The sequence below is a fragment of the Astatotilapia calliptera genome, chromosome 19 (assembly GCF_900246225.1).
Source record: "Astatotilapia calliptera chromosome 19, fAstCal1.2, whole genome shotgun sequence".
Lineage (NCBI taxonomy): Eukaryota > Metazoa > Chordata > Actinopteri > Cichliformes > Cichlidae > Astatotilapia > Astatotilapia calliptera.
In genome coordinates, this window is record NC_039320.1 from 24,229,109 (window position 1) to 24,249,824 (window position 20,716).

Genomic DNA, 20,716 nt, shown 5'->3' on the forward strand with positions numbered 1-20,716 from the left:
GCATTTGTCAGTAATGGAATAAGCACATGTTCTTGATCACTGTTGCTCCTTTTTCTAGCTATTTAAGCATTCACTCAGTTACCTTTTTATCATTCAGATTTCTCATTAGAAACAGGCATTCTGCTTTTGCGTTTCACTTCCTGGCAGGCTAAGGACATTTTCCGAATGCTTGATTCAAATTAAATCGTTCCTCTCTCCGCAGTGAAACGGGAGATGAAAGCTTCTGAGCTGTTAGCTGTTGGTGTTGGAGAACTTTAATGTTTTAAGTGGAACTTCAGGAGGATTTTGGGTCGTACTTCAGGCAGCTGTCTTCAGTTGTTCATCTGTGATCAATTTACATCTATTTTTATCTGAAAAGAATGTCAGGTTACTGCAATGAAATGATCCAGGTTGTTTTCAGCTTGTTTTCATTACCTGGGTGTTCTTCAGTATGGGTACTTGCTCATTCGGGGAAAGATTTGCACAGACAGCATGAGCTGGTTTAAGATACAATACATGAATATAGCAAGAAAGTATGTATGGCTGATAATAAAGCCGTTACACCCTCAGAGGTCTAACTGCTATGCTAAGCTCTACTACACCCTGCTGGTTAAATGTATGTACTGCAGGTACAGGCTCAACGGTAAGCCAAACAGCAGGCATGAATTGAGTCCCTGGATTAATATTTTTTATTATATGTATTTGTGCACAGAACCATTCTAGAGATTTAAGGATTCAGATCCCGTTTCTGTTCTGACTCCAAAAAAATGTATTGCTTTGAGTGGTGCCAACCGTAACTTCAGGTTTCATGCAGATCCACCCTTGACCTTTCAAGAGACAAACGAAAATACATAGAAAAGAAAACAAAAAAAATTGATCGCATGATCTCCTCAGCAGAGGTAAAAATAACAACATGAAAGGGCTGTTGGTGGCTGCCTGAAATTTGAGATTTTTCAATGTTTTTTTTTAGAAAATGACAAAAAAGAGATCAGGATATTTTAGTTCTTTGTACAGCTAACTGAATAAATTCAGTTCAGGCCTAAATTCAGTTTAGGCCTGAACTGAATTTGACACTAACCTCACACTTATCTCTGGTTTACTAAATAGCTCCTGAGTATCTCTAGTTACAAGCTACTTATAAGCTCTGTGTGTGTGTATGTGTGTGTGAGTGTCTGTGCATAGATACTGTGGAGATACTGAGAGAGAATATCTGTGAGTGTTTAACTGCGGTGTCATCCCATCCCACCCTTGTGACCCACCCCCCATTGGTGGCTAAAATATCTCATAGGGAGCCTGAATGTCGTACCCCGTCATGCTCATGTGGCAGCTCTCCTTTTTTTGGGTGCATTTCGATGTGGGATCATGGGCCTCAACATGCAAGGCATTTCTGCTCCTGGGACACATATCTGTTCCTACTCGACAACGCTGTTTGTGCTAAGCTTCCACACTGACACTCTAGTGTCACGCAGTACTGATCGCTGGTAGGCTGTGGAAAGTTTCCCACCATGATCACTCCAGAGGTTTCACCTGGAGTCCTCAGGCAGGTTTCTTCAGCCATCATCATCCTCAGTAAGTGCCATACATGCATGACTGATTAAATCATCCAGCAGTTATGGATATCTTTGATCGTCTGAGACTGTTGGAAACATGGAGGGAAGTTAAATATTCACCATTTCTTTTGATAGGAATAGTTTGGTTATGAAGGTAATTGTGCATTGTGTTCCCTTCAGTGGTGAAATGTGTGCACTTTGGTCTAATATTGAGCAACTTCAGCTTTGTTTCAGTGTTTTTACATCCTTGTACTTCCTCTACATTACATTCCATGTTAAACATCCAACACATTCAGTTCAGTTCATTTTCAGATCTTTCTTTGTCTGCCATTTGTTAGATTCTCCACTCTGCTCTTCTCTAAATACCTCCTGAGACTCACAGGTGTGTCCAGTATTTTACATGAAAGGAAATTTCAAGATACAGATTTCCAGCTAATCATTGTCAGAACCCTAGATTTGTCTTTCTTTCCCTTTGAAGGTCTGCTGTGAACCTGCACTAAGTTACCACACTCAAGAAAAAGTTGTTACACATTGACCAGGTACACCAATAAAATGCTACATTTACTTGAGTAGTGTTTTTATTGCAGGGCTTTTAGTTGATCTATCAGCACTTTGTCTTTTAAGCAAAAAAAAAAGAATTATGGGTACACTCAGTTAAACTGCAGGGATTTCAATCTGCTCAGTTAGGAAGGAAAAAAAACATTGTGAATCCTTTTGGCCTGCTCTGGTGCAAATGAAAGGAACAACGAAATAGAGTGGTTTAGCCACAGACCAATGCTCTCTCTTTATCCTGCCTCACTGATTTTTCTCTAGTCTTGCTTTTTGTTTGTGACCTTGTCACTGCTGGTAGCATCAGACCTGCAACCCATTTAGGTGGCAGGGGCTTCCTACCAGCCCTCTGCCCCCAGGATGGCTGCTAGGAAGGCTTGCTGTGTCTTCCAGCACAGTCTCGAGATTGTGAAGTAGATCCCATTATATGAGGAGAGCTGGGCAGGGCTGTAGAGTGGACAGCACCGGGTTATGAGCACATTTCCCACTAAAGATGTGGGGGCCTTGTGTCACCCTCATGGAGTCCGATTAGAGCAGTTTGGTGAGAAATCTGCACATAGCCCGATGGAGGTCATTTATTAGGGTTCTGGCAGTGATCCTCCTCTCACAAAGAAGCAGATACAGGTCCTGCTGCTGCGTTGATACCCTTCTCTGGCCTTGTCCAGCTCGCCTTGTGTAACAGACACACTTGAGACTAACCTAGGAGACACAGCAGACCTTCCTGTGACAGCATCCTGAAGCAGGTGGATTATCGGTGCCACATGAATGGGCTGCAGGTACTGTCACGAGGAGTAAAGAGAGAACAATGGTCTGTGGCTACCACCTGTAAAACATTTCCCTTTTTCGGGGTCTTCTTGTTGCTTTCTCTTCAGTGCACCTGCTGTCAATTTCATTTGCACCAAAAGCAGGTGAATGAATTCACAATGGTTAGTGTTTGCTAACCAAGCATACTGCTTTGACTGACCTTCTGTCATATTGTGATAATCAAGTGTTCTCTTTTTTACTGAGCAATGCATTTAAGGAGCTATTTTACATCACTGGTTGTAGTGATGGTTGTAGCTTACCGGCCAGACGGCTGACGATCTGTCCAGACACTCACAGTCTGTGATTACAAGCAGTAAAAGTATCATACATTTGCACTGTCAGCCATAATGAGGCTATGAAGTCTACCTGAGTTGTTGCACACATCGGGAAAGGAGAAGCAGAATCTCATTACACTCTGTGATGAATTCATGGTAGTTTCTACTTGAGTAAATGAGGCAGGTTATCTAAACTGACAGCTTAGTGGAAAGTACAAATCAGAGTCATATTTACATAATACTTAAAGTAATTTATTTGTGGTGATAGAAAGCATTGTGTATCCATTTGTCTGTTTTTGTCACCTCGTGCCTACGTCTATGGTAGCTGTTGTTTGTAATGTGTTATCTGTGTGTGTGTGTGTGTGTGTGTGTGTGTGTGTGTGTGTGTGTGTGTGTGTGTGTGTGTGTGTGTGTGTGTCTGTGTGTGTGTTAATGGAAGGGAGGGGGAGGAAGAGCTGCTTCTTTGTTTTTATCATCACATCTAATGTACACACAGTCAGTGGGCTCCTTAGTTCCAGTAAAATGTCTACAAGCATGATCAGGTCCCATCCTCCCCCGGGGCTCCATGTTCTTCCCTTGCCCTCACCATGACAACAGGAAGAAGCATATACGATGCTTCGTGTCAACAGCAGAAATACAAACAAACCCACATTTATACATATTCATGGACACACAAACAGCACAGCGCAGGCTGACGAGTGTCTCGTTAACATCTGCGACGTTACTATTTGTTGAAGGGTTGTGAAGTCTTGATATTGTGTTAACTGGCTCGTGTTTCACGATTGAGTCCCTGAAGTATCACTTTAAAAGTAATACATGCTGTAGATGTTAGCATGTGCATGAAGGAAAGTTAATAATTACCACGAGATAACGAGCTGAATTTATGGGAGCGTCAAAGACACGTTCAAGTCTTCTGTCGCTTCTGTCTTCTGTGCGTATGGTTAAAGCTAAAGAGCCATTAAAAGAATCGAAAACCAAACCGTTTTCAATTTGTCAGCATGAATTGTAGCTTGTGGTAACTGACAAGTGAGCCCTGGATTTAAATTTCTTTCTCGGCATTGCGCCCAAGTATTCTCACTGTACCGGTTCGACAGGTACACCTGTTCAGCTGCTCGTTAAAGCAGAAATTTAGTCAGCATTATGTCATGCAGGTGAAGGATGTTGAAAAGAGAAACTATTGAGCAGTGTTGTTGCCAGAGGTCAGAGGAAAATGGCTAGACTGCTTTGACCTATTAAGAAGGTGACAGTAACTCAAATAACCATTTGTTACAACCAAAGTATGCAGAAGATTCTGAAAGCACAACACCTTGAAGCAGACAGGCTACAGCAGCCCACTCCCATCAGCTAAGAGCAGAAAAGTGAGGCTACAATTTGTACGTGTTTTCCACTGCACAACAGAAGGAAAACTGTTGTCTGGTCTGATGAGTCTTGATATCTGTTGGAGGATTCGGATGGTGTGGTCAGAATTTGAGTAAACAACATGAAAACGTGGCTTCATCCTGCCTCGTAATAATGGTTCAGGCTGCTGCTGCTGATGTAACGGCGTGGGGGAAATGATCCAGACTGAGCGTCTCAAGCTGCGACTGTGCCCAGTGTTGACCGCCTGCTGCCCCACATCCTCCAGACGCAGCGAACGGAAATATCACCCGTCGGTGATCTTGATGTCACGGTGGGCGTTGAAGTTTAATGACTGGTATTCTGGTGATATGTGATAAGCGCTCCCCCCGTTAATAGCTGCTCCAGAATGAGGTGCTGACTCCTTCGCTCTGTCTGTAGTTGGTCAACAAGCAAAAGTGCTAAACTGAGATGATCATGTGGCTGATGTTGATTATCCAAAACCAGCTACTAACAAGAGAGATTAGATGTATTTTACTAAATGAATTTTGCTGTTTTGCACTATATGCAGTATTTTTTAGATTTTTCTGTCGGGTTTCTGTTTGTTCCACTTGTTTCAGTTCTTTTCTCTCGTGTTTCACAGTTGAAATTTCTGTGGCTGGCAACTTGTTCAGCAATTATAAACAGCTTGCAGGCCTCCAGGGCAGTGCCTCACATGATGCTGTTGCTATCTGTTTATTCAGCTTCTCTCCCTGAGCACACTACTTAACTGTTTTCTGTCATTTGAGTCCTTTTTTATGTGGTTTGTCTCAATATGAAAAAAACTCCCTGTTGAACTGAGAAATGTTGAACATTTTTGAAGCTGTCTTTGCTTTTTTTTCTGTCGGTGCGGTCACAAACGAGTGTTTGGTATGTGGTGCTATAAGGGGTGATATTCAGCACAAAGGGGAAAGTGTTGGAGATGAATAAAACAGTAATAAGGGCTTACGTGTACACGCATAGAAGCTGATTATTTCTGTGGTTTAATTGCTTTTTTTTCCTCTTATTTTGTGTCTTTCAGGCCCAGTCGTGCAGCGCCAAAATGGGCCCTCCTCGGACGAAAACGAAGCACAGAGGAGGTAAACTTTTACAATGAGAGCACGAGCAGAAATAGTGTAAAACATGTAAAGCTAGTGGAAGACTTTACAAAACAGTAAGCTAGTCTGTAGATCCAAACTCGCTAGTTAATGTTAAATGTGTAAGTATTAAATGGGACCTATTATGCTTTTTCTTATTTTCTGTCATATTTTTATACCGTTACAGTGGTGCATGCTCATTTTTGAGCCAATGATTCAAATAGTCCAGTCAGCATGCACAGGTAATCCCTTTGGGCCTGCGAGGCTTTAGAGCCCTGTAGACACTCTTTGATCTGAATGATGTCACTAACAGCAAACATGTCAGGCATTGGCTGTAAATACAGAAGCGATCCATCGTATTTTACAATCTCCTGTTTGCGAGGGTTAACCAATCAGGAGAAAGTTGGTTTCAAGGATGAGGGATGGGAGCTAAAGCAAGGTTAGGGTGCCTTCTGGGCACCTGCTGGGCGAGGTGTTCTGGCCATGTCCTAACAAGAAGAAGGACCCGGGGTAGACTCAGGACTCAGGTGATTATGTTTCTTGGCTGGCCTGGGAACCCCTCTGTGTTGCCACGGATACGCTGGTAGCACTGGCTGGGCTAGACGGAGGTCTGGGCTCTTCTATTTAGGCTGCTGCCCCGCATCCTGGCCACAGATAAGATGTAGAAAATGGATAGGGGTTGACAAACGCCTAGTCTAGGACGAACAATGGAACATTTTGAATCATGACGAGTTTCTATAGCAGAGTGTAAGGATATAAATGGAGGTAGCTTCCAGTTCAAGAAAATAAAATCAATGTGGAAGTGTCTTAAACCTGCATTCTAACTGAAGGCCACCAGATGGCGATAGCTGTGGTTGCAAGAAGATTTGCGCTCCACTATAAGTCTATGGGAGAATAGTTTTCTGACTTGACCTCAGTAAACACTTTCCTGTTGAGTTTATGGGCTTAGTCAGTCATTGTGGGTCATATTGAATAAAAACTGAAATTTGTTTTCTAAATCTTTGTCATGATAGGTTTCAAAACGGAGGATTATCTTATTAACAACTGGTTAGCTAATGAGCCAACTGTTTACAATGAGACCTTTAGAAATGATTGGATGATGTCACGGTAGATGCGTCTGCTTGTTATACCATCTGTGATTTTAAATTAGCATAACAGGTCCCCTTTAAAACGATTAGTAGTGTTTTTAACAGAGACACAGTCAAAGCTACACATTAGGCTGATTTATCGCCACAAACTGCAGCTTTAAAGAGTCGTGAAAACCTTGCACTTGATAGGATGATGGAGCAACATCAGATGCACAAGGAGAGGGAGCGACGGACGTCAGGATCAGGTGAGGTTTAGACAAACACACCCACACCCTCATATATAAACATGCACTCTTTTTGACACTCGCGCTCACACTCACACACTAACAGGAAGCTCTAGAGACCAAAATGAATGGAAGGGTTTGTATTCACCTAGCTACACAAACATTTTACTGACTCTGGCTGTCAGTAAACAAACTGTTTGCCCCGCTTTTTGCGTTTTTGTTTTTTTGTTTTTTTCCATTACATGATGGACGTTATCGCCATTTAGTCAGGCAAAGCACACTTTACTTTCCCAGAGCAAACAAGTGATTTCATCATTAATACATAGCAGAGATTCCATGCTAGCAGGTCCTAGAGGTAAATAGGCTTCCCCAGTGTGGTTTGTGTTAGTGTTTCCCCCCTTAGTTTCAACCACGACTCCCCAGTCTGTATGCCCTTATGCTTTTTTGAACCCATGCACACATATAAATGTTCAAGTCTGCCTGTTAAATATCCATACAGACTTAAACATCCTCCTTTTGTCCCTGCCGCCACCGGCAATATCAGTGCTCCCCTGCCCCTGCAACATGCTCTACTGCCATCTCTTTCTTCCAGCTACTGTTGGGGGGGGGAAATGCCATATGCTTTCCGATCATGGCTCAGTCATGTTGCATTCTGCTGCTTGTTCTTTTTACAATATTTTGATTCTTTCTTATTTGCTATTGGCTTCTGTTTTTTGGACTGCTCCTGATTTTCTCATCATTACTTGCTTGGTTGCTCAGTTGGTTGCTTTTCATTCTTCTCACGTTTATCTCTTTTCTGTTTTCCTTTGTTTGTTGCCCTCCTTCGTCTGCATCTCCTCCTCTTCCTCCTCCTCTCTCTCTCTCCTCTCTCTGTCTTTCTCTCTCTGCCCGTCACAGTCGTTTCCACTCTCCAATATAAAGTGTCCACCCCTCCCATCCACCCAGACACTCCTCCCGAGTACAGACATTACAGAGCTAGCACACTGCCACCCTCCTACGTCCGCGTGGCATCCTCCTCTCCTCCCACCTCCGCCTCCATGTCTCCCTCTCAGGAGAAGGAGGCGGGAGCCGCTAGGGACAAGGCCCAGCTCTCCTCCCAGCTCTCCACCTCGCTCGCATCAGCCTTTTCCCCAGTCCAGGCAGGAGTGACCACCCAGGGCCGACAGGTCCGTCAGATCCCCCTATCTCCACCCACCGCAGCCCGCCACCTTCACCTTCAACAGCAACAACAGCAACAAGACACCATGCTGCCCCCTAAACACGGCACCTGGTCTGCTTCACACTTGCAGCAAATGTACGCCCAGTTTCCCCAGTCCTCGTCCCCCCCAGTAATGATGGCCATGCCGGTGAAGCAGGGTTTGCCCCCGCAGCCGGTCCTCCCGGTGGCTCACCCCCTCCCACCTGTAAGCACTAGGATGAAGCCCCCACCTTTCGATCCCAATACCGTTACAACCCCTCACCAATACCCTCAGCACCACCCACACCCTCACTCCAACGGCCAGCCAGACGATTCCTACTCCCCTCATTCTCAGCACCTGCCACTCACACCACAGTACTGCGAGGCCATCCCACTGCCCCCTCTCACAAGTCAGACACCCCCAGGCCCTCCCCCCAGCCACCAGCCCCAGTACCCATCCACTTTCCACCCACAGCAGCAGCAACAACAACAGCATCAGCAGCAGCAGGTGTACCACCAGCAGGCCCAGCCCCCTACCACCACCACCACCTCTTCCTCCTCCTCCTCGCCCCCCTCTTACACTGCCATGTCTGACGGGGGCTCGCCCAAGAAGACCCCCTCCCCTGTCCCCCAGCCAACCCCCATGACCAGCAGCAGTAAGTATGAGGAGGAGAGCGGAGGAGGTAGTCCCTCAGCAGAGGGACATGTTTACATAGTGTGTGTAAATAGTGTATGTGTATGTGTGTGTGTAGAATAGGTTGTTAAATGCACCACACCTGCACTGTTAGACAAGAACATGAAAAATATATGTGTGGTATCAGCAGTTAAAGCCCAAACACACCCAGAGGTCCACCCACAGTTTTCTCACAGGGTGTCATCAGACTACTTCTCAGGATTGCTAGGGTGTGAACGTAGTCTGCTTAATCTGTGTAAAGCTGTCCCACTTACAGGGCGAGACGTGCAGTGCTGTCCAGTCGTTTTAGGCACTAAAAGTAAAGAGAAGATATTTTAATATGACACGGATTCATCCATTTAGAAAACAAAACAAAACGTCACCTTCTGCCTTTAAAACAACCAAGTTCTCCTTTCGCACTCTCACACATTTTCACTGTGCTTGGCAGGAATGTTTTCAAATCTTGCATAACTCTCCGCACTCCTTCTGCCATTATAAGCTCTCTCGGTTGCTTCAGCCTCTTTATTCCCGACTCACAGCGATCCGCTCCACAGTATGTTTAGGATTGATGTCATTCTAACCGAACAAATTCCCTGTTGGTATCTTATGATTGATATAAGTCTAAACTGCCTAAAACCTTTGCACAGTGCTGCTCACAATGAGTCATGTGTTATTAGTGCTATTGGTTTTATGACAGTGTAATTCCCAGGAGAACTTCAACCAACTTCCGTCTCACCAGGTATATAATCAAGCAGAAATGTAATATACTTGTGTAGGTGTGCAGAGCCTTTAAGACAAACATTTACGCGCCTCTTTTTATAAATATACATATTTCCGTCAATGTAGCTCAATGCAGCAGAACAATAGGCCTTTGCTGCTGACAATTTCTTCAAGATTCCCAGCAAATCATGCTTCACACAGTTACAGCGCACAACCCTAAAATTGAAGAAACACAGGAATTCAGGATTGTATTGACCTGAAGTCGTTCCTGCTGTGCAGGTTTTTCACTTTGCCTGATTTGACTATCTGCCGTTATCAAACAAAATACATTTGAAGCTACTGTCAGATCTTTGGTTTTATTCCTGGTCCTGGAATTATTCAAAGCCTGTAGGAAAATTTAAAGCATACCTCTATCATCAGCTGGCTTTCACATAACCTTCCCACAAAATAAATATATATATATATATATATATATATATATATATATATATATATATATATATATATATATATATATATATATATATATATATATATATATGTCAGGCCCCCAACCTTTAATCAGGATTTAATCTTACTCCTCCCAAGTGTTCTCATCTCTGCACGTAACCCATCTCTGCTTTCTATTGCACCTCCTTCAGCCGCAGCTCCAGCACCTATGGCTGGTCCTCCAGCCCCACCACCACCACCTGGTCCACCACCCCCAATGGCCGTGCCGCCACCCATGCCCCCTCCATTACCCGCTGGTGGAGGGCCTCCTGGTGGCCCACCTGGGGTCCAACACCAACCCTCAGGACTGGCTGCGGCACTGGCTGGAGCCAAGCTACGTAAAGTGAATAGGGTGAGCCTCCCTGCTTTAGTCTGAGGAGGTTCAGACTAAAGCAAGGGAATGTTATTAGCATATTTTAGGCAGAAAGGTTCCACCTACCCCCACGGGAGAAAAAAAGGAAACCTGTTTTGTAATGTGTCTGTGTTTAGGATGAGAGCAGCCCTCCTGGTTCTAGTGGCAAAAGTGACTCCAACCGGTCTAGCGGTGGCAGTGGCGGCGGAGGGGAGGGACTGATGCAGGAGATGAATGCCTTACTAGCACGCAGGTCAAACAACTTTCTAAACACACACAAACTTTTTACCCCTTCACCTGTCAGATCATGCAGTGACACAGAAACCTGTTCCGTTAGCCTTTTTGTTTTCCTTACAGTAAATATCTATCGAAAAAAATGTTTCTGGGTTCGTATCATATCCGTGTCACAATCTATTCATACTAGTTTCTGAATTCTCACTGAAAGCTCACTCTTTTTACACAGTTTCCTCATTCCCTTTTCTCTTTTAGACGAAAAGCTTCTGAGAAACCTGATGAAGTAAGTTTTGTGCTTAAAGATATAGCTCAACATTTTTGGGAATTTCCCTTATTTTCTTTATCATCGAGAGCTGGTAGAAAAGATACCAGTTTCAATTCATTCTTTTAAATGTGAGACTCAAGCCTAGAGAGATATCCAACCTTTGAAAAACAGATGATAACAGCTAAACTAACAAGTTATTGACAGATCTTATGTTTAGCATAGAGATTACAGACCTGATATAAAACATGGACCTCGCCACAGTTACCTGGACTTATATTTTTAGCACTGTAATTGTTGTTGCTTATTTTTTTTGGAGCCAGAAGTTATCATTTTTGGATCAACGATTGGAGTCAAACTGGGAAATTGCATGCATAAAGTTTATCTGTGCATCACATGGCCATGGATGGCTTCTCAGTGCTTGGAGCTAAGTAGCATATAAATAGAATAGCAAAGATTCACTCACCAAAACTGTGAGTCTTATCTGTCTTATCTGATGATTAGATCATTTACACTAAAAAGCCCCAACACTTGTCACTTGTCAGTCAGCACATTCATGCCCTTAGTAACGCATGACTTAAAGGCGCAATCCAGTTCAGCTGATGAGTTATGAAAGAAACTCATCCCCCACACACTAAAGGGATAAATAAGCTGTGGAGAACAGGGTGTAAACACGACTTCTAAAGGTCTAAATCTGAGCATTTTAACATGGGACTGACTCAGTGTTAGCACTGGTCTCAAGCGACCAGTCCAGGAATTGTAGTTTTTGTGTCATGAACTAGCTGTGTGGAGGCAGATGAGGACCCAAACCCAAAACTCACGGAGACAGGAACTGAACTCAAAATCACTGCTTTATTGCAGGCCTTACAACGAAACAGAACTAAACTGGGAATACTAACAGAAGACCGAGGGAACACAGAAAGACACACAGGTTCAGGGAGGAGACATTGATGACGCAACCCTGAACTGAGGGAGACATGCACATAAACACACAGAGGGTTAACGAGGGAAGTGGGAGCACACGGGGAACACCGCTGACACAGATAATCGTAACGAGACAGGGCAGGAGTAACACAACATGACACATACTGATGAGAGACTGTCAAAGTAAAACAGGAAGTACACAGAGGTTCAGACAGGAGGAGAGAGAGCACAGACATAACGGGCTGGGGAAAACATTGAATGAAACACAAGGAGGGGAAACGAGGGCTCACAGATACACAGAGGGGCACACAGGGGGTAATCAAATAAGGAACATCTTTAACAGAACCTAGGAACCACGGCATAAGGAACAAAATACAAAAATACAAGAAAACTAAGAATGCTGGGCCAACATGGCCCAGGACCATGACATTTTGGCATTTTGCTATTTTTCCATTTGTTGCTGGCATGATTGGTATCAGTGTTTAAATAAAGCTCTAGAAGCGTGACTAGGATATTTTCCAAAATGTGCATTGTTTTAAGGATGTTTTTTAAATATTTCAGAGATGTATGAAATTACTTACGGTTATTAACAAAACTCAATGTCTGATAATCAATATCTGTCTCTCCTTGAAGGATGACTCAGGTGGTCGGGGATCAGGTCAGCAGAACTCAACAGGTATTAACACTGATGCTTTATCGGCTTTATCTGCACATATTTCAGTATATTTTAGTCCGTGGCGTAGCCCCGTTATCTGATTGTAAGTATTTTACTCTGCAAGATGCTGTGAAGAGGCCATGGGAGCGATCCAACTCTGCAGAAAAGTCCTCACTGGTGTCCAGGTCTGTAGATAAGAGGAGGAGCAATGTTCTGAATATGAAATGGATATCAAACCTCTAGCATTACCCACAGGGATTTAGGCATAAATTTGTTTCACTGGAGCAACAGTGAAGTGTTGAAAATTCACTTTTATCAATGCAAATGATAAAAATATGTAGCCTGTTCTACTTCACTGTCCACTGTGTTTTTAGTCACTTCACCCATTTGCCTTTCAGAGTAAGGCCCATCGGCAGCACTAGTGAAGCAGACACAGAGTTTGACAGGATGAAACAGGTTGGTTTAACTTCCCATGTAGCATAAAGCGCATTATGGGTTCACCCTGCGAAACTGAAATAAGACTCACGAGCTTGTTTACTGCCCCGCAGGAGATTTTGGACGAAGTCGTGCGCGAGTTGCATAAAGTGAAAGACGAGATCATTAACGGTAAGCAGCAGCCGTCCTTGTAAAGTTAAACAGCAGTGTAGCCTTTTTTTTTCTTAAATTGTTTTTTTTATTTTCTCTCAGCCATCAGACAAGAAATTGGCAGAATCAGTACATCCTAATCTCATCCGAGCGTACAGATGGAAGAGGAGGAGCAGGAGGAGGAGAGCGACGGAGGAGCTGGAGGAGGACGGACACGCAGATGCACAGACGCGAGGACCAGGGAATGTTCTCTCAATGTTTCTGTGACCTCATAGACGCCATCGTTCGAGTTGCAGAGACGTTGTGGCAACATTTAAGTCTGCTGGACAGCAACAATAAAAAGAAGAAACAGAGACAAGAGAGCGCGGATTAACGAGAGGGACGAGCAGAAGAAATGTGGGGATGGATTAAAGGAAGACTGACGTACAGGTTGAACTCAAACAGAGGTTGACAGATGGACTAAAAGAAGAAGTGAGGAAAAGAAGGACGTTCGTGCTGAGTTTTGGTGTTGTGGTCCTCTCTGTGCACCTAGACTCAGTCAGCCCAGTGTTGCAACTCTTTGTTTGCCGTTCAGTCCAAGTCTTAAGAAGAAAATATTTTTGTTTTCTAAGTTTTTACTGTTTTATTATTTAAAAAATGTGGTGATAATGATGATGATGCTGTTGATGACAATGAGTATTTTATTGATATTCTAGAGGGAGAAAGGAATCTTGCACACCCTACGTCAGCCTTTTATATTTTCTATTGTTTTTGTTTAGTTTATCCCTAACTCGTTGACGATAACAAGCACAATATGGGCACAGTGGCTCCGCATACCCACCTGCCCTCAACTGGCATATTTAAAAAAGAAAGAAAGAAAAAAAAGACTTTTTACGACCTTGCTCATACTGGCGTTGTGTATCTAACCTTTAAGAAAAAAATAGCTTAAACCACTTGAATTACCTTAATTTCCACCATATTTAAAGGCATAACAATTTTTTTTGTTTTTAGCAATGAATCAGACAACACACAAAAAGTCTGCTCTGCAACTCCAGTGTGACCGAGGTTTCTCTGTAACTGTTCGGACGTGCGAGATCACTGAAACTCGGGGATCATTCACAAAAAACAGGCCGATAACTTTAAATGTGCCACCTGGTTTTACCTAGGTATAAAAAAAAAAATGTAGTATTATATATATTAGTCACCCTATGCTTTGTGAACCCCACCCCCCACCAAGTATGCATGAATACCCCATCTCTATGAATAAGTTTATTTGGTTTGGGGACAAAAAAAAAAAAAAAAAGACACACACATGCAAAAATCTATATAAACGGTGGTACATTTACTATAGTGGTTTGTTTCTATGAACGTTCCCTTTCTACAAGATGTTAACCTTGATGATGGTAGCAATGTGGGGAGAAAAAAAAAGTGAAGAGGATTGGTTGCTCTGGCAATATGCAAACCTAGCTAAGTGCAAGAGATGAAAAGTAGGCCTTTGTGATGGTAGCTAAATGTGTATTTGCAGGAAGGCTTTGGATGAATATCAGTTGTTGCATTCTGTTCACTCTGTCCGCTCTCAACTACGTTCTCATTTAAAAAGCTGGAAGTAAATTCATTCATTCAAAAAAAAAAAAAAAAATTGTCAGCTACACAGTATCCTGCTCACTGTGTGTGTGTGTGTGTGTGTGTGTGTGTGTGTGTGTGTGTGTGTGTCTCACTATCTTCGAGTTTGTCTTAAGCTTGAAGGCATATTTTTCTTCGGATACCACAGTGACAAAAGCATTAACACACTCAGGAATGCAGAGTTTCTCCTTATAAAGACTTTTTATGTAGTGCATTTTTTTAAATAGAACTTTTATAAACAAGATAATGCTTAAGACTGAATATACATTAGGTTGAACAGTCAGTGGGTGGACAAAACAACACAAACCCTGCATAAAAACAGTAGCCATGCTTGTAATTTACCGTTTGTGGTGGCTTGTGATTCTTGTAGATGCTTTCTTTTTCACCCCTGTGCTTCTTGTCATTTCACACGCTGGTATTTTATTCTAAGGATAAGCGGATGCGAATGGATGGATGGATGGAATTTTATTCTTTATACCAGTTAGTGTGTCACTAGAAAATAATTTAAAATGGCAAACACTAAATCCAAAAACAGAAAAGCTGTATGATCAAAGAGTGGTCATAAGAGGCTCCTTAGCAACACCGATGTAAATGAATACTTCATGAACATGTGTTCAACCTGAAGAAACACCAGTATGGTCATTTAACAAGCCTAACACTCTGAGATAAAATCCTTGTACGGCGATGCAGCTGCAACCAAGCAGAACGAGGCATCACAGAAGAAAAGGCTCCTCTTACTGGAAGGTAAGTTTCAATGCTTATTTTCCACTTCAGCATTGTTCTGCATGACGGATGTGCAGCTGCTAATCTAAGCGATTGTGCTTCTGCAGAAACTCTCACGAGGCTTGACGAACGCTTACAATCAGGAAAACTAAACGGCATGGGGTAGTGACATCTCCATAAAACCACATGAGAATGTATGTGACCTTTATCCCGAAGTTATGGCTTTATGTCGCCTTCAGTCACAGATAAGAAAAAATTTACCTTCTTTTTTTCCGCAATTCTTCTTTGTGCTTTCTGGGTACAAGTAGATTTCCACATTGCACAATGACACTGGCTGTCTTTTTATAGCAGGAATAAATAACATCCAGTCATATGAGGTGAAATCTCATTTGTGTAAAATATGCAGCTGAAATGTGCACATTGCCTTATAGTAACACGAGTGCAGCACTGATTAGATAACAATGTCAAACATGTTATTGGGCTTACGTATGGTAACATCCACACTATGCAACAAAACTAGACTTTCTGTTGTGGTTAGCCGACGTCTGACAACTACAATTCACATTCTTGCTTAGCAGATCAATCAATCAATCGGAGATCTATTCCTGTTTGCTCAGCTTGTACTCCCGTTTGATTCTGGAATAGGGCCCGATGCTGTCGTCAAACACAAAGTCCCACAATACACGGCTCCAGGAAGTGTGTTGAGGCAGGGAGTCGTAATACTCGGCTGCGATTTCCTTGACCTGCCAGTTAAAAAAAAAAAAACAGAAGTTAAAAATGAAAGAGAAGAAATATCAGTGAGAAAGAAGGTGGTGTAGAAAGAGTAAATATTGCAAATGGTGAGTGTAAAGCCTGCATCTGAAGTGCAGAGTTAATGTGTTTAGGATTTGAGGGCTTTTATTTATTCGACCTAATTCGACATGACTGTATTTGACTAGAACAAGTGCAAACAGAACAGCATATTGTATGATATTACACAAAACAGTACGTCGGGGTGAATGCAGCTCGACATATCCTGACTGAAATGTTTTACTAGACAATGAAAAGGGGGGCGTGAATGGGGGTTAAAATGTAACTAAACAAAATAGATTTTTAAAGAGTTCTTTAAACTCGTGGTCAACAAACCTAAAGGCAGTTAACTTGTATTAAGTGCCAACACTGTCCTGATAGAGGCGGCAGTTAATCATTTAAAAAACCTGCCCATTAAGCTCATAAATACTTGCAGTTAATGGGAAAAAGAAATTAGATTTTTGGCATTTCCCAGTGTCTGTTGTATTTAGGTTCTAAAAGTCAGGAGAGGCCCATATCATCTGTCCACAGTATTCAGTGATATAACTGTGCTCATTTTTCTACGCTCAGTACATTCAAGTCCAAAGTTATAAGTTATACTGTTATAAATCTATTTCTAACAGTAATATGTTCTCACCTGAGGTAGTTTACTGCCGGGTATGCTGGGAAAGTCGTGGTGCTCCATGTGATACCCAACATTGAAGGTAATCAAGTTCAACGCTCCATAGTAGGAATATGTCTCATGTCCTTTAAGGAACATGTAGTGCTCAGCTATGAAATGTCCAGAGATCGGATGCAGTCCCATACCCAAGATAGATCCTGCAATGAGGTAAACGATGGGCTTCACCCCCCATAAATAGTAGATAATTAGGTCTACTACAAGCTGAACCATTGCATTCTGGATCTCAAGCCGACCGACTGGCTTTGGGTTGACCACTAATGGGCGCAGGGCGTAGAATAATGGCTGGAGGAAGAGCCAGAGGATCTTCCTGGCTGGGGTGCAGAAGAACCATCCCTCAAAGTCTGTAGGTATGTCAACATCAAGCTGGTCCCCTCCAAGATACCGGTGGTGGTCGATGTGGTACTTTTTGAAGGCGGCAGAGTAGGGCAGCCCGATGGGTAGGTTTGCCCACATGGCGAACCAGCGGTTCCACTTCGCCAGCTTGTTACCAAAAGCCACGTTGTGGGAGATGTCGTGGATAGCCAGAGTCAGGGAGTGATTAATACAGCCTCCAAATGCATAGGCCCAGAAGAAGATCCATTTCCAGGAGAGGTCCTGGACCAGGAAGCAGGCCAGGAATTGGGTCAGGACCATGCCCGATACCACCCACTTCAACTGGGGGTCTGGACCCATCAGAGACTTGATCTGTGGATATTTGGCTGAGGAGAGAAGCAAGAAAAAAAGAGGGATGGAAAAGAGCAAAGGCAGGAGTAATGCGATTGTTGAAAAAGAAAGAAAGAATCGCAGGAGTGGCAGAGGACATGTGAGGAAAGGGAATAATAGATTAAAGGAAGCAGTGAAGAAAATGAGGATAAAAGAAATGAATTAATTATTTTTTCTGAAACAGTGACTTGCACAGCATATGTTTCACAGTAATTTTCCTAAGGTTGCTCTCAGCAAACAAGCTGTGAGGTAGCTGCCCTTCTCTTGGGAAAACCATGCTGAGAAAAGTCAGCTTTAATTGGCAGAGGTGTTGTTTTGCTGCAGGAAATGAAACTCAGGGAGAAACAAAAGAGCATTTGAAAAATCATTCTTTTTTTTTCTTTTTTCTTTTTTAAAAAAAAAGACTTTTACAATTAAAAAAATTTAAATAATTAGGTCATACAGGTTCTGATTTGTTGCACTGGCCCCACCTTATGGGAACAGCAAAGAAATTTGGGCAGGTAAGTGAAAAAGCTTTGTGCCAAGTGATTCGGCTACTAAGACTTTACAATCACGCCATACAGAGCATATCCTATCATGCATTACATCAAAGTTAGCCACACACCATCGCGGGATGTTGCATGCAAATCTGACCTACTTCCTTAGTTTCAGGTTGTGTAATGTCTCTATGCAAAACTTTCTTACCTTGGTGACTAATAGATTAAAGATACTGGGGCTGGGTCCCCGTGACCGTTTCATATTTTGATAGTCTCCTCTACGGACCAAATCCCCTTTATTCTATGAATGTTTACCCAACAAGAATTCCCTGTTGCTTCCCTGCAGTCTCCCATTGTGAAACAATCATTCATCAACATACAAGCATTACATCAGCATTAGTATTGCTTTCAAATCTGTGGCTCAATGTGAGCTCACCTCCAGAGCGTCCTTCCCTTTTTCCTAATTAAAGCCGTTTATGGACCATAAATTTTCAGATGCTGTCACAGCCTGCCTCCAGGGTATGAAGTTAAATCAATGACCAGGCATCATAAAACTCCAGTAATAACTTCTTAATGTGCCCATGCAGAACACATGTTGTAAAGCCATTAGAGAATTTTGACTTCATCATGTCAAACAAGAAAGGCCTTTCATTTGCCTTACTGTTAGATCATTTTCCAGCATAGAGTATCAGCCAAAATTAATTCACACATTATTCTGTTCAACATGTGGTGGTTGATCACATGTGTGGTCTCATAAGCATCTGTAATGGCAGGTACTGCTGTCCTTTGAATGTGCAGTATAATGTTAAGTTTATGGCCTGTGAGTCCCGCCTGAACCTTCAGTCTGCAGATGTGGAAAAAAAAGAGCCATTTAATTTATTAAACTGTTCAAAAGGTGCCCCTTCCATCAAATGGTAAAGTAAAAGGATCTGAAGCACAATTACCTCTAACACATTTCTCCACCACATCCTTGTCCCCTCAGAGCAGAGGACAATAAACAGTTTAATAATTTAGGATTTTGTAGTGTCAAGAAACCCACCACCTACTAGGTGTGTCTTTCACACCCAAGTAAGCATGCAAATACTGGGTAAAGCCAAGATTAAATACACTTCAGCAGCAGAGCTTTTAAAATGGATCAAATGACGGATCAGATAACCTATTAGTTTGTGATACATATTTTATAGGCAAGGGAAAAATAAAAAGAAATAAAATGGAAACTCCAAACAGTTTGGATACATTCTGTTGGCTCATTCGTGTCATGATTAAAGGATTTCCCAGGAACCTGTAAAACCTTTCTTATCATTTAAGGAGTAGCATTCAGAGTGTGACAGTCATGATTTGGAAAAGTGAACTGTCACTACATTCCTATTATTTCACAAGTTAGGGGGTTTCGAAAAAAAGAAATGTTGAAGTGAATTAAATGTGTCACTATCACGAGCTTGAAACATGCAAATCCTCTTTTATAACCCGCGTTTCCTTTTAAGAAATAACTGACTTTAGTTTTAAAACCGCAATCAAAAGTAAACATGAAGACTGCAACATCAGATTTGAAATTCCACTCACAGCACGCTGTACTCGTATTTATTTAATTGTTCGTTTGCATTGATTTTAACTGGAGTACACTCCAGGTACACGCTATACCTTCGCCAATAAATACACGGATTTAAAGTAATAAGTAAATCGATCTCGTCGCACCTAAAACAGTACAAGTATGCGTAACTTCAAGTACAAGTAATAAAACTATGTGTTTATCATGAGCGGCATGTTCGTTTCTACGTTTTCACTGCATCCACTGTGAGCTGATAGCTCGTTAAGCAACTGCTTGTAAACAGGTTTAACCGGCTACAGTTTTATAAGTAGAGTATAGACAGGGAAAAAAAAACTTTGACCTCAACTGTTAACACGTTGACTTCTAAAGCGCAGTTTCTGGCGGATTTTAAAAAACAATCTGGACTTTTTTGGGTTGTTTTAAAAAAATATAATCTTCTGTCATTTCTTACCCAGAATTTCCTTTCTTCTTGAAGTGTGCGGCTGGTCAGTGTAGACCCATTCAAAGTCGCCTCTTCCACCTGTCTTCCCCATGGCTATCTACTCTGCGTGTGAGGCATCCGGCTCCGTGTCATCAAACCTTCGAAGTATCGGGACACACCCACCTTGACAGGTTGCAGACAGAAGGTTTAGGGTGTGGTCTCACGCCCCTCCTCCGAAAGTTGACGCAGGGCAAACCTGCTTGTGCACCTGCTGAAATGTATGCAACCCCGCAGCGAGTGTTTTCTGTCGTGGAGACTAGAAACCTTTTTTAATATGTTGTATTAAGGGGAGGTGGGACTGTAGTGGTACTACAGTAGGCATATACTCTCAAAGAATGAGTGAAGAATTTAACTGGAAAACACACACAGCTTACACACAGTTACATATTGTAACTGTCAAGGTCAGAATTTTTGCTTTAAGGTTAGATATCAGTGTTTATGTGCTTCTTTTGTTACATTTCCAACTCATTTGTTACACACATTATTAGGCACAAATTATCTGGCATGGAAAAAATAGCAAGCTTTCCCGCTTTTCAGTTATTTGCTGCTTTTTTGTTTGATGTATTTGTAAATTGAATATTTCTAAGTTTGATAAGAAAAACAAAAACAATAACTTGTCCCCTTTATTTAATTTATAAACTGGATCATCAAAAAACGCATTTTACTATATGATAAAAAAAACCACAAACTGTGAACCCATAATGTATAATGATGTGTATGTT

At 42.3% G+C, this 20,716-nt stretch overlaps 2 protein-coding genes across 5 annotated transcripts in view; one reads left to right on the forward strand and one right to left on the reverse strand.

Moving 5' to 3' along the window:
• evla (Enah/Vasp-like a) overlaps window positions 1-14,274 on the forward strand; it is a 39,453-nt gene extending 25,179 nt beyond the window's left edge. For 3 of the 4 annotated variants that reach the window (XM_026151763.1, XM_026151762.1, XM_026151761.1), the window contains exons 4-14: window positions 5,553-5,610; window positions 6,885-6,940; window positions 7,817-8,752; window positions 10,131-10,330; window positions 10,468-10,583; window positions 10,820-10,847; window positions 12,384-12,426; window positions 12,530-12,590; window positions 12,804-12,861; window positions 12,954-13,011; window positions 13,093-14,274. In XM_026151763.1, coding sequence (XP_026007548.1) covers window positions 5,553-5,610; window positions 6,885-6,940; window positions 7,817-8,752; window positions 10,131-10,330; window positions 10,468-10,583; window positions 10,820-10,847; window positions 12,384-12,426; window positions 12,530-12,590; window positions 12,804-12,861; window positions 12,954-13,011; window positions 13,093-13,130 — 1,652 coding nt within the window. In that variant the 3' untranslated portion in view covers window positions 13,131-14,274. Of the gene's footprint in view, window positions 1-5; window positions 1,549-5,552; window positions 5,611-6,884; window positions 6,941-7,816; window positions 8,753-10,130; window positions 10,331-10,467; window positions 10,584-10,819; window positions 10,848-12,383; window positions 12,427-12,529; window positions 12,591-12,803; window positions 12,862-12,953; window positions 13,012-13,092 lie in introns of those variants that run through there. The other variant, XM_026151764.1, reaches the window with a different exon arrangement.
• A 500-nt stretch (window positions 14,275-14,774) lies between these two features.
• Window positions 14,775-20,497, reverse strand: degs2 (delta(4)-desaturase, sphingolipid 2). Its single transcript, XM_026152801.1, has 3 exons — window positions 19,965-20,497; window positions 16,742-17,484; window positions 14,775-16,058 (listed from the first exon to the last, which is right to left on the reverse strand). Exons 1-3 carry the CDS (start codon window positions 20,044-20,046, stop codon window positions 15,915-15,917), a joined length of 969 nt encoding a protein of 322 aa, XP_026008586.1. The 5' UTR covers window positions 20,047-20,497; the 3' UTR covers window positions 14,775-15,914.
• Between the last annotated feature and the right edge of the window lie 219 nt (window positions 20,498-20,716).

Bases quoted from the DNA above. Each gene is read 5' to 3' on its own strand.
- degs2 (XM_026152801.1), bottom strand. From the start codon at position 20,046: ATGGGGAAGACAGGTGGAAGAGGCGACTTTGAATGGGTCTACACTGAC. The intron at 17,485-19,964 runs GTAAGAAATGAC...TTCTCTCCTCAG, and splicing joins AAGAAGAAAGGAAATTCTGG to CCAAATATCCACAGATCAAG. The intron at 16,059-16,741 runs GTGAGAACATAT...TTTAACTGGCAG, and splicing joins CCGGCAGTAAACTACCTCAG to GTCAAGGAAATCGCAGCCGA.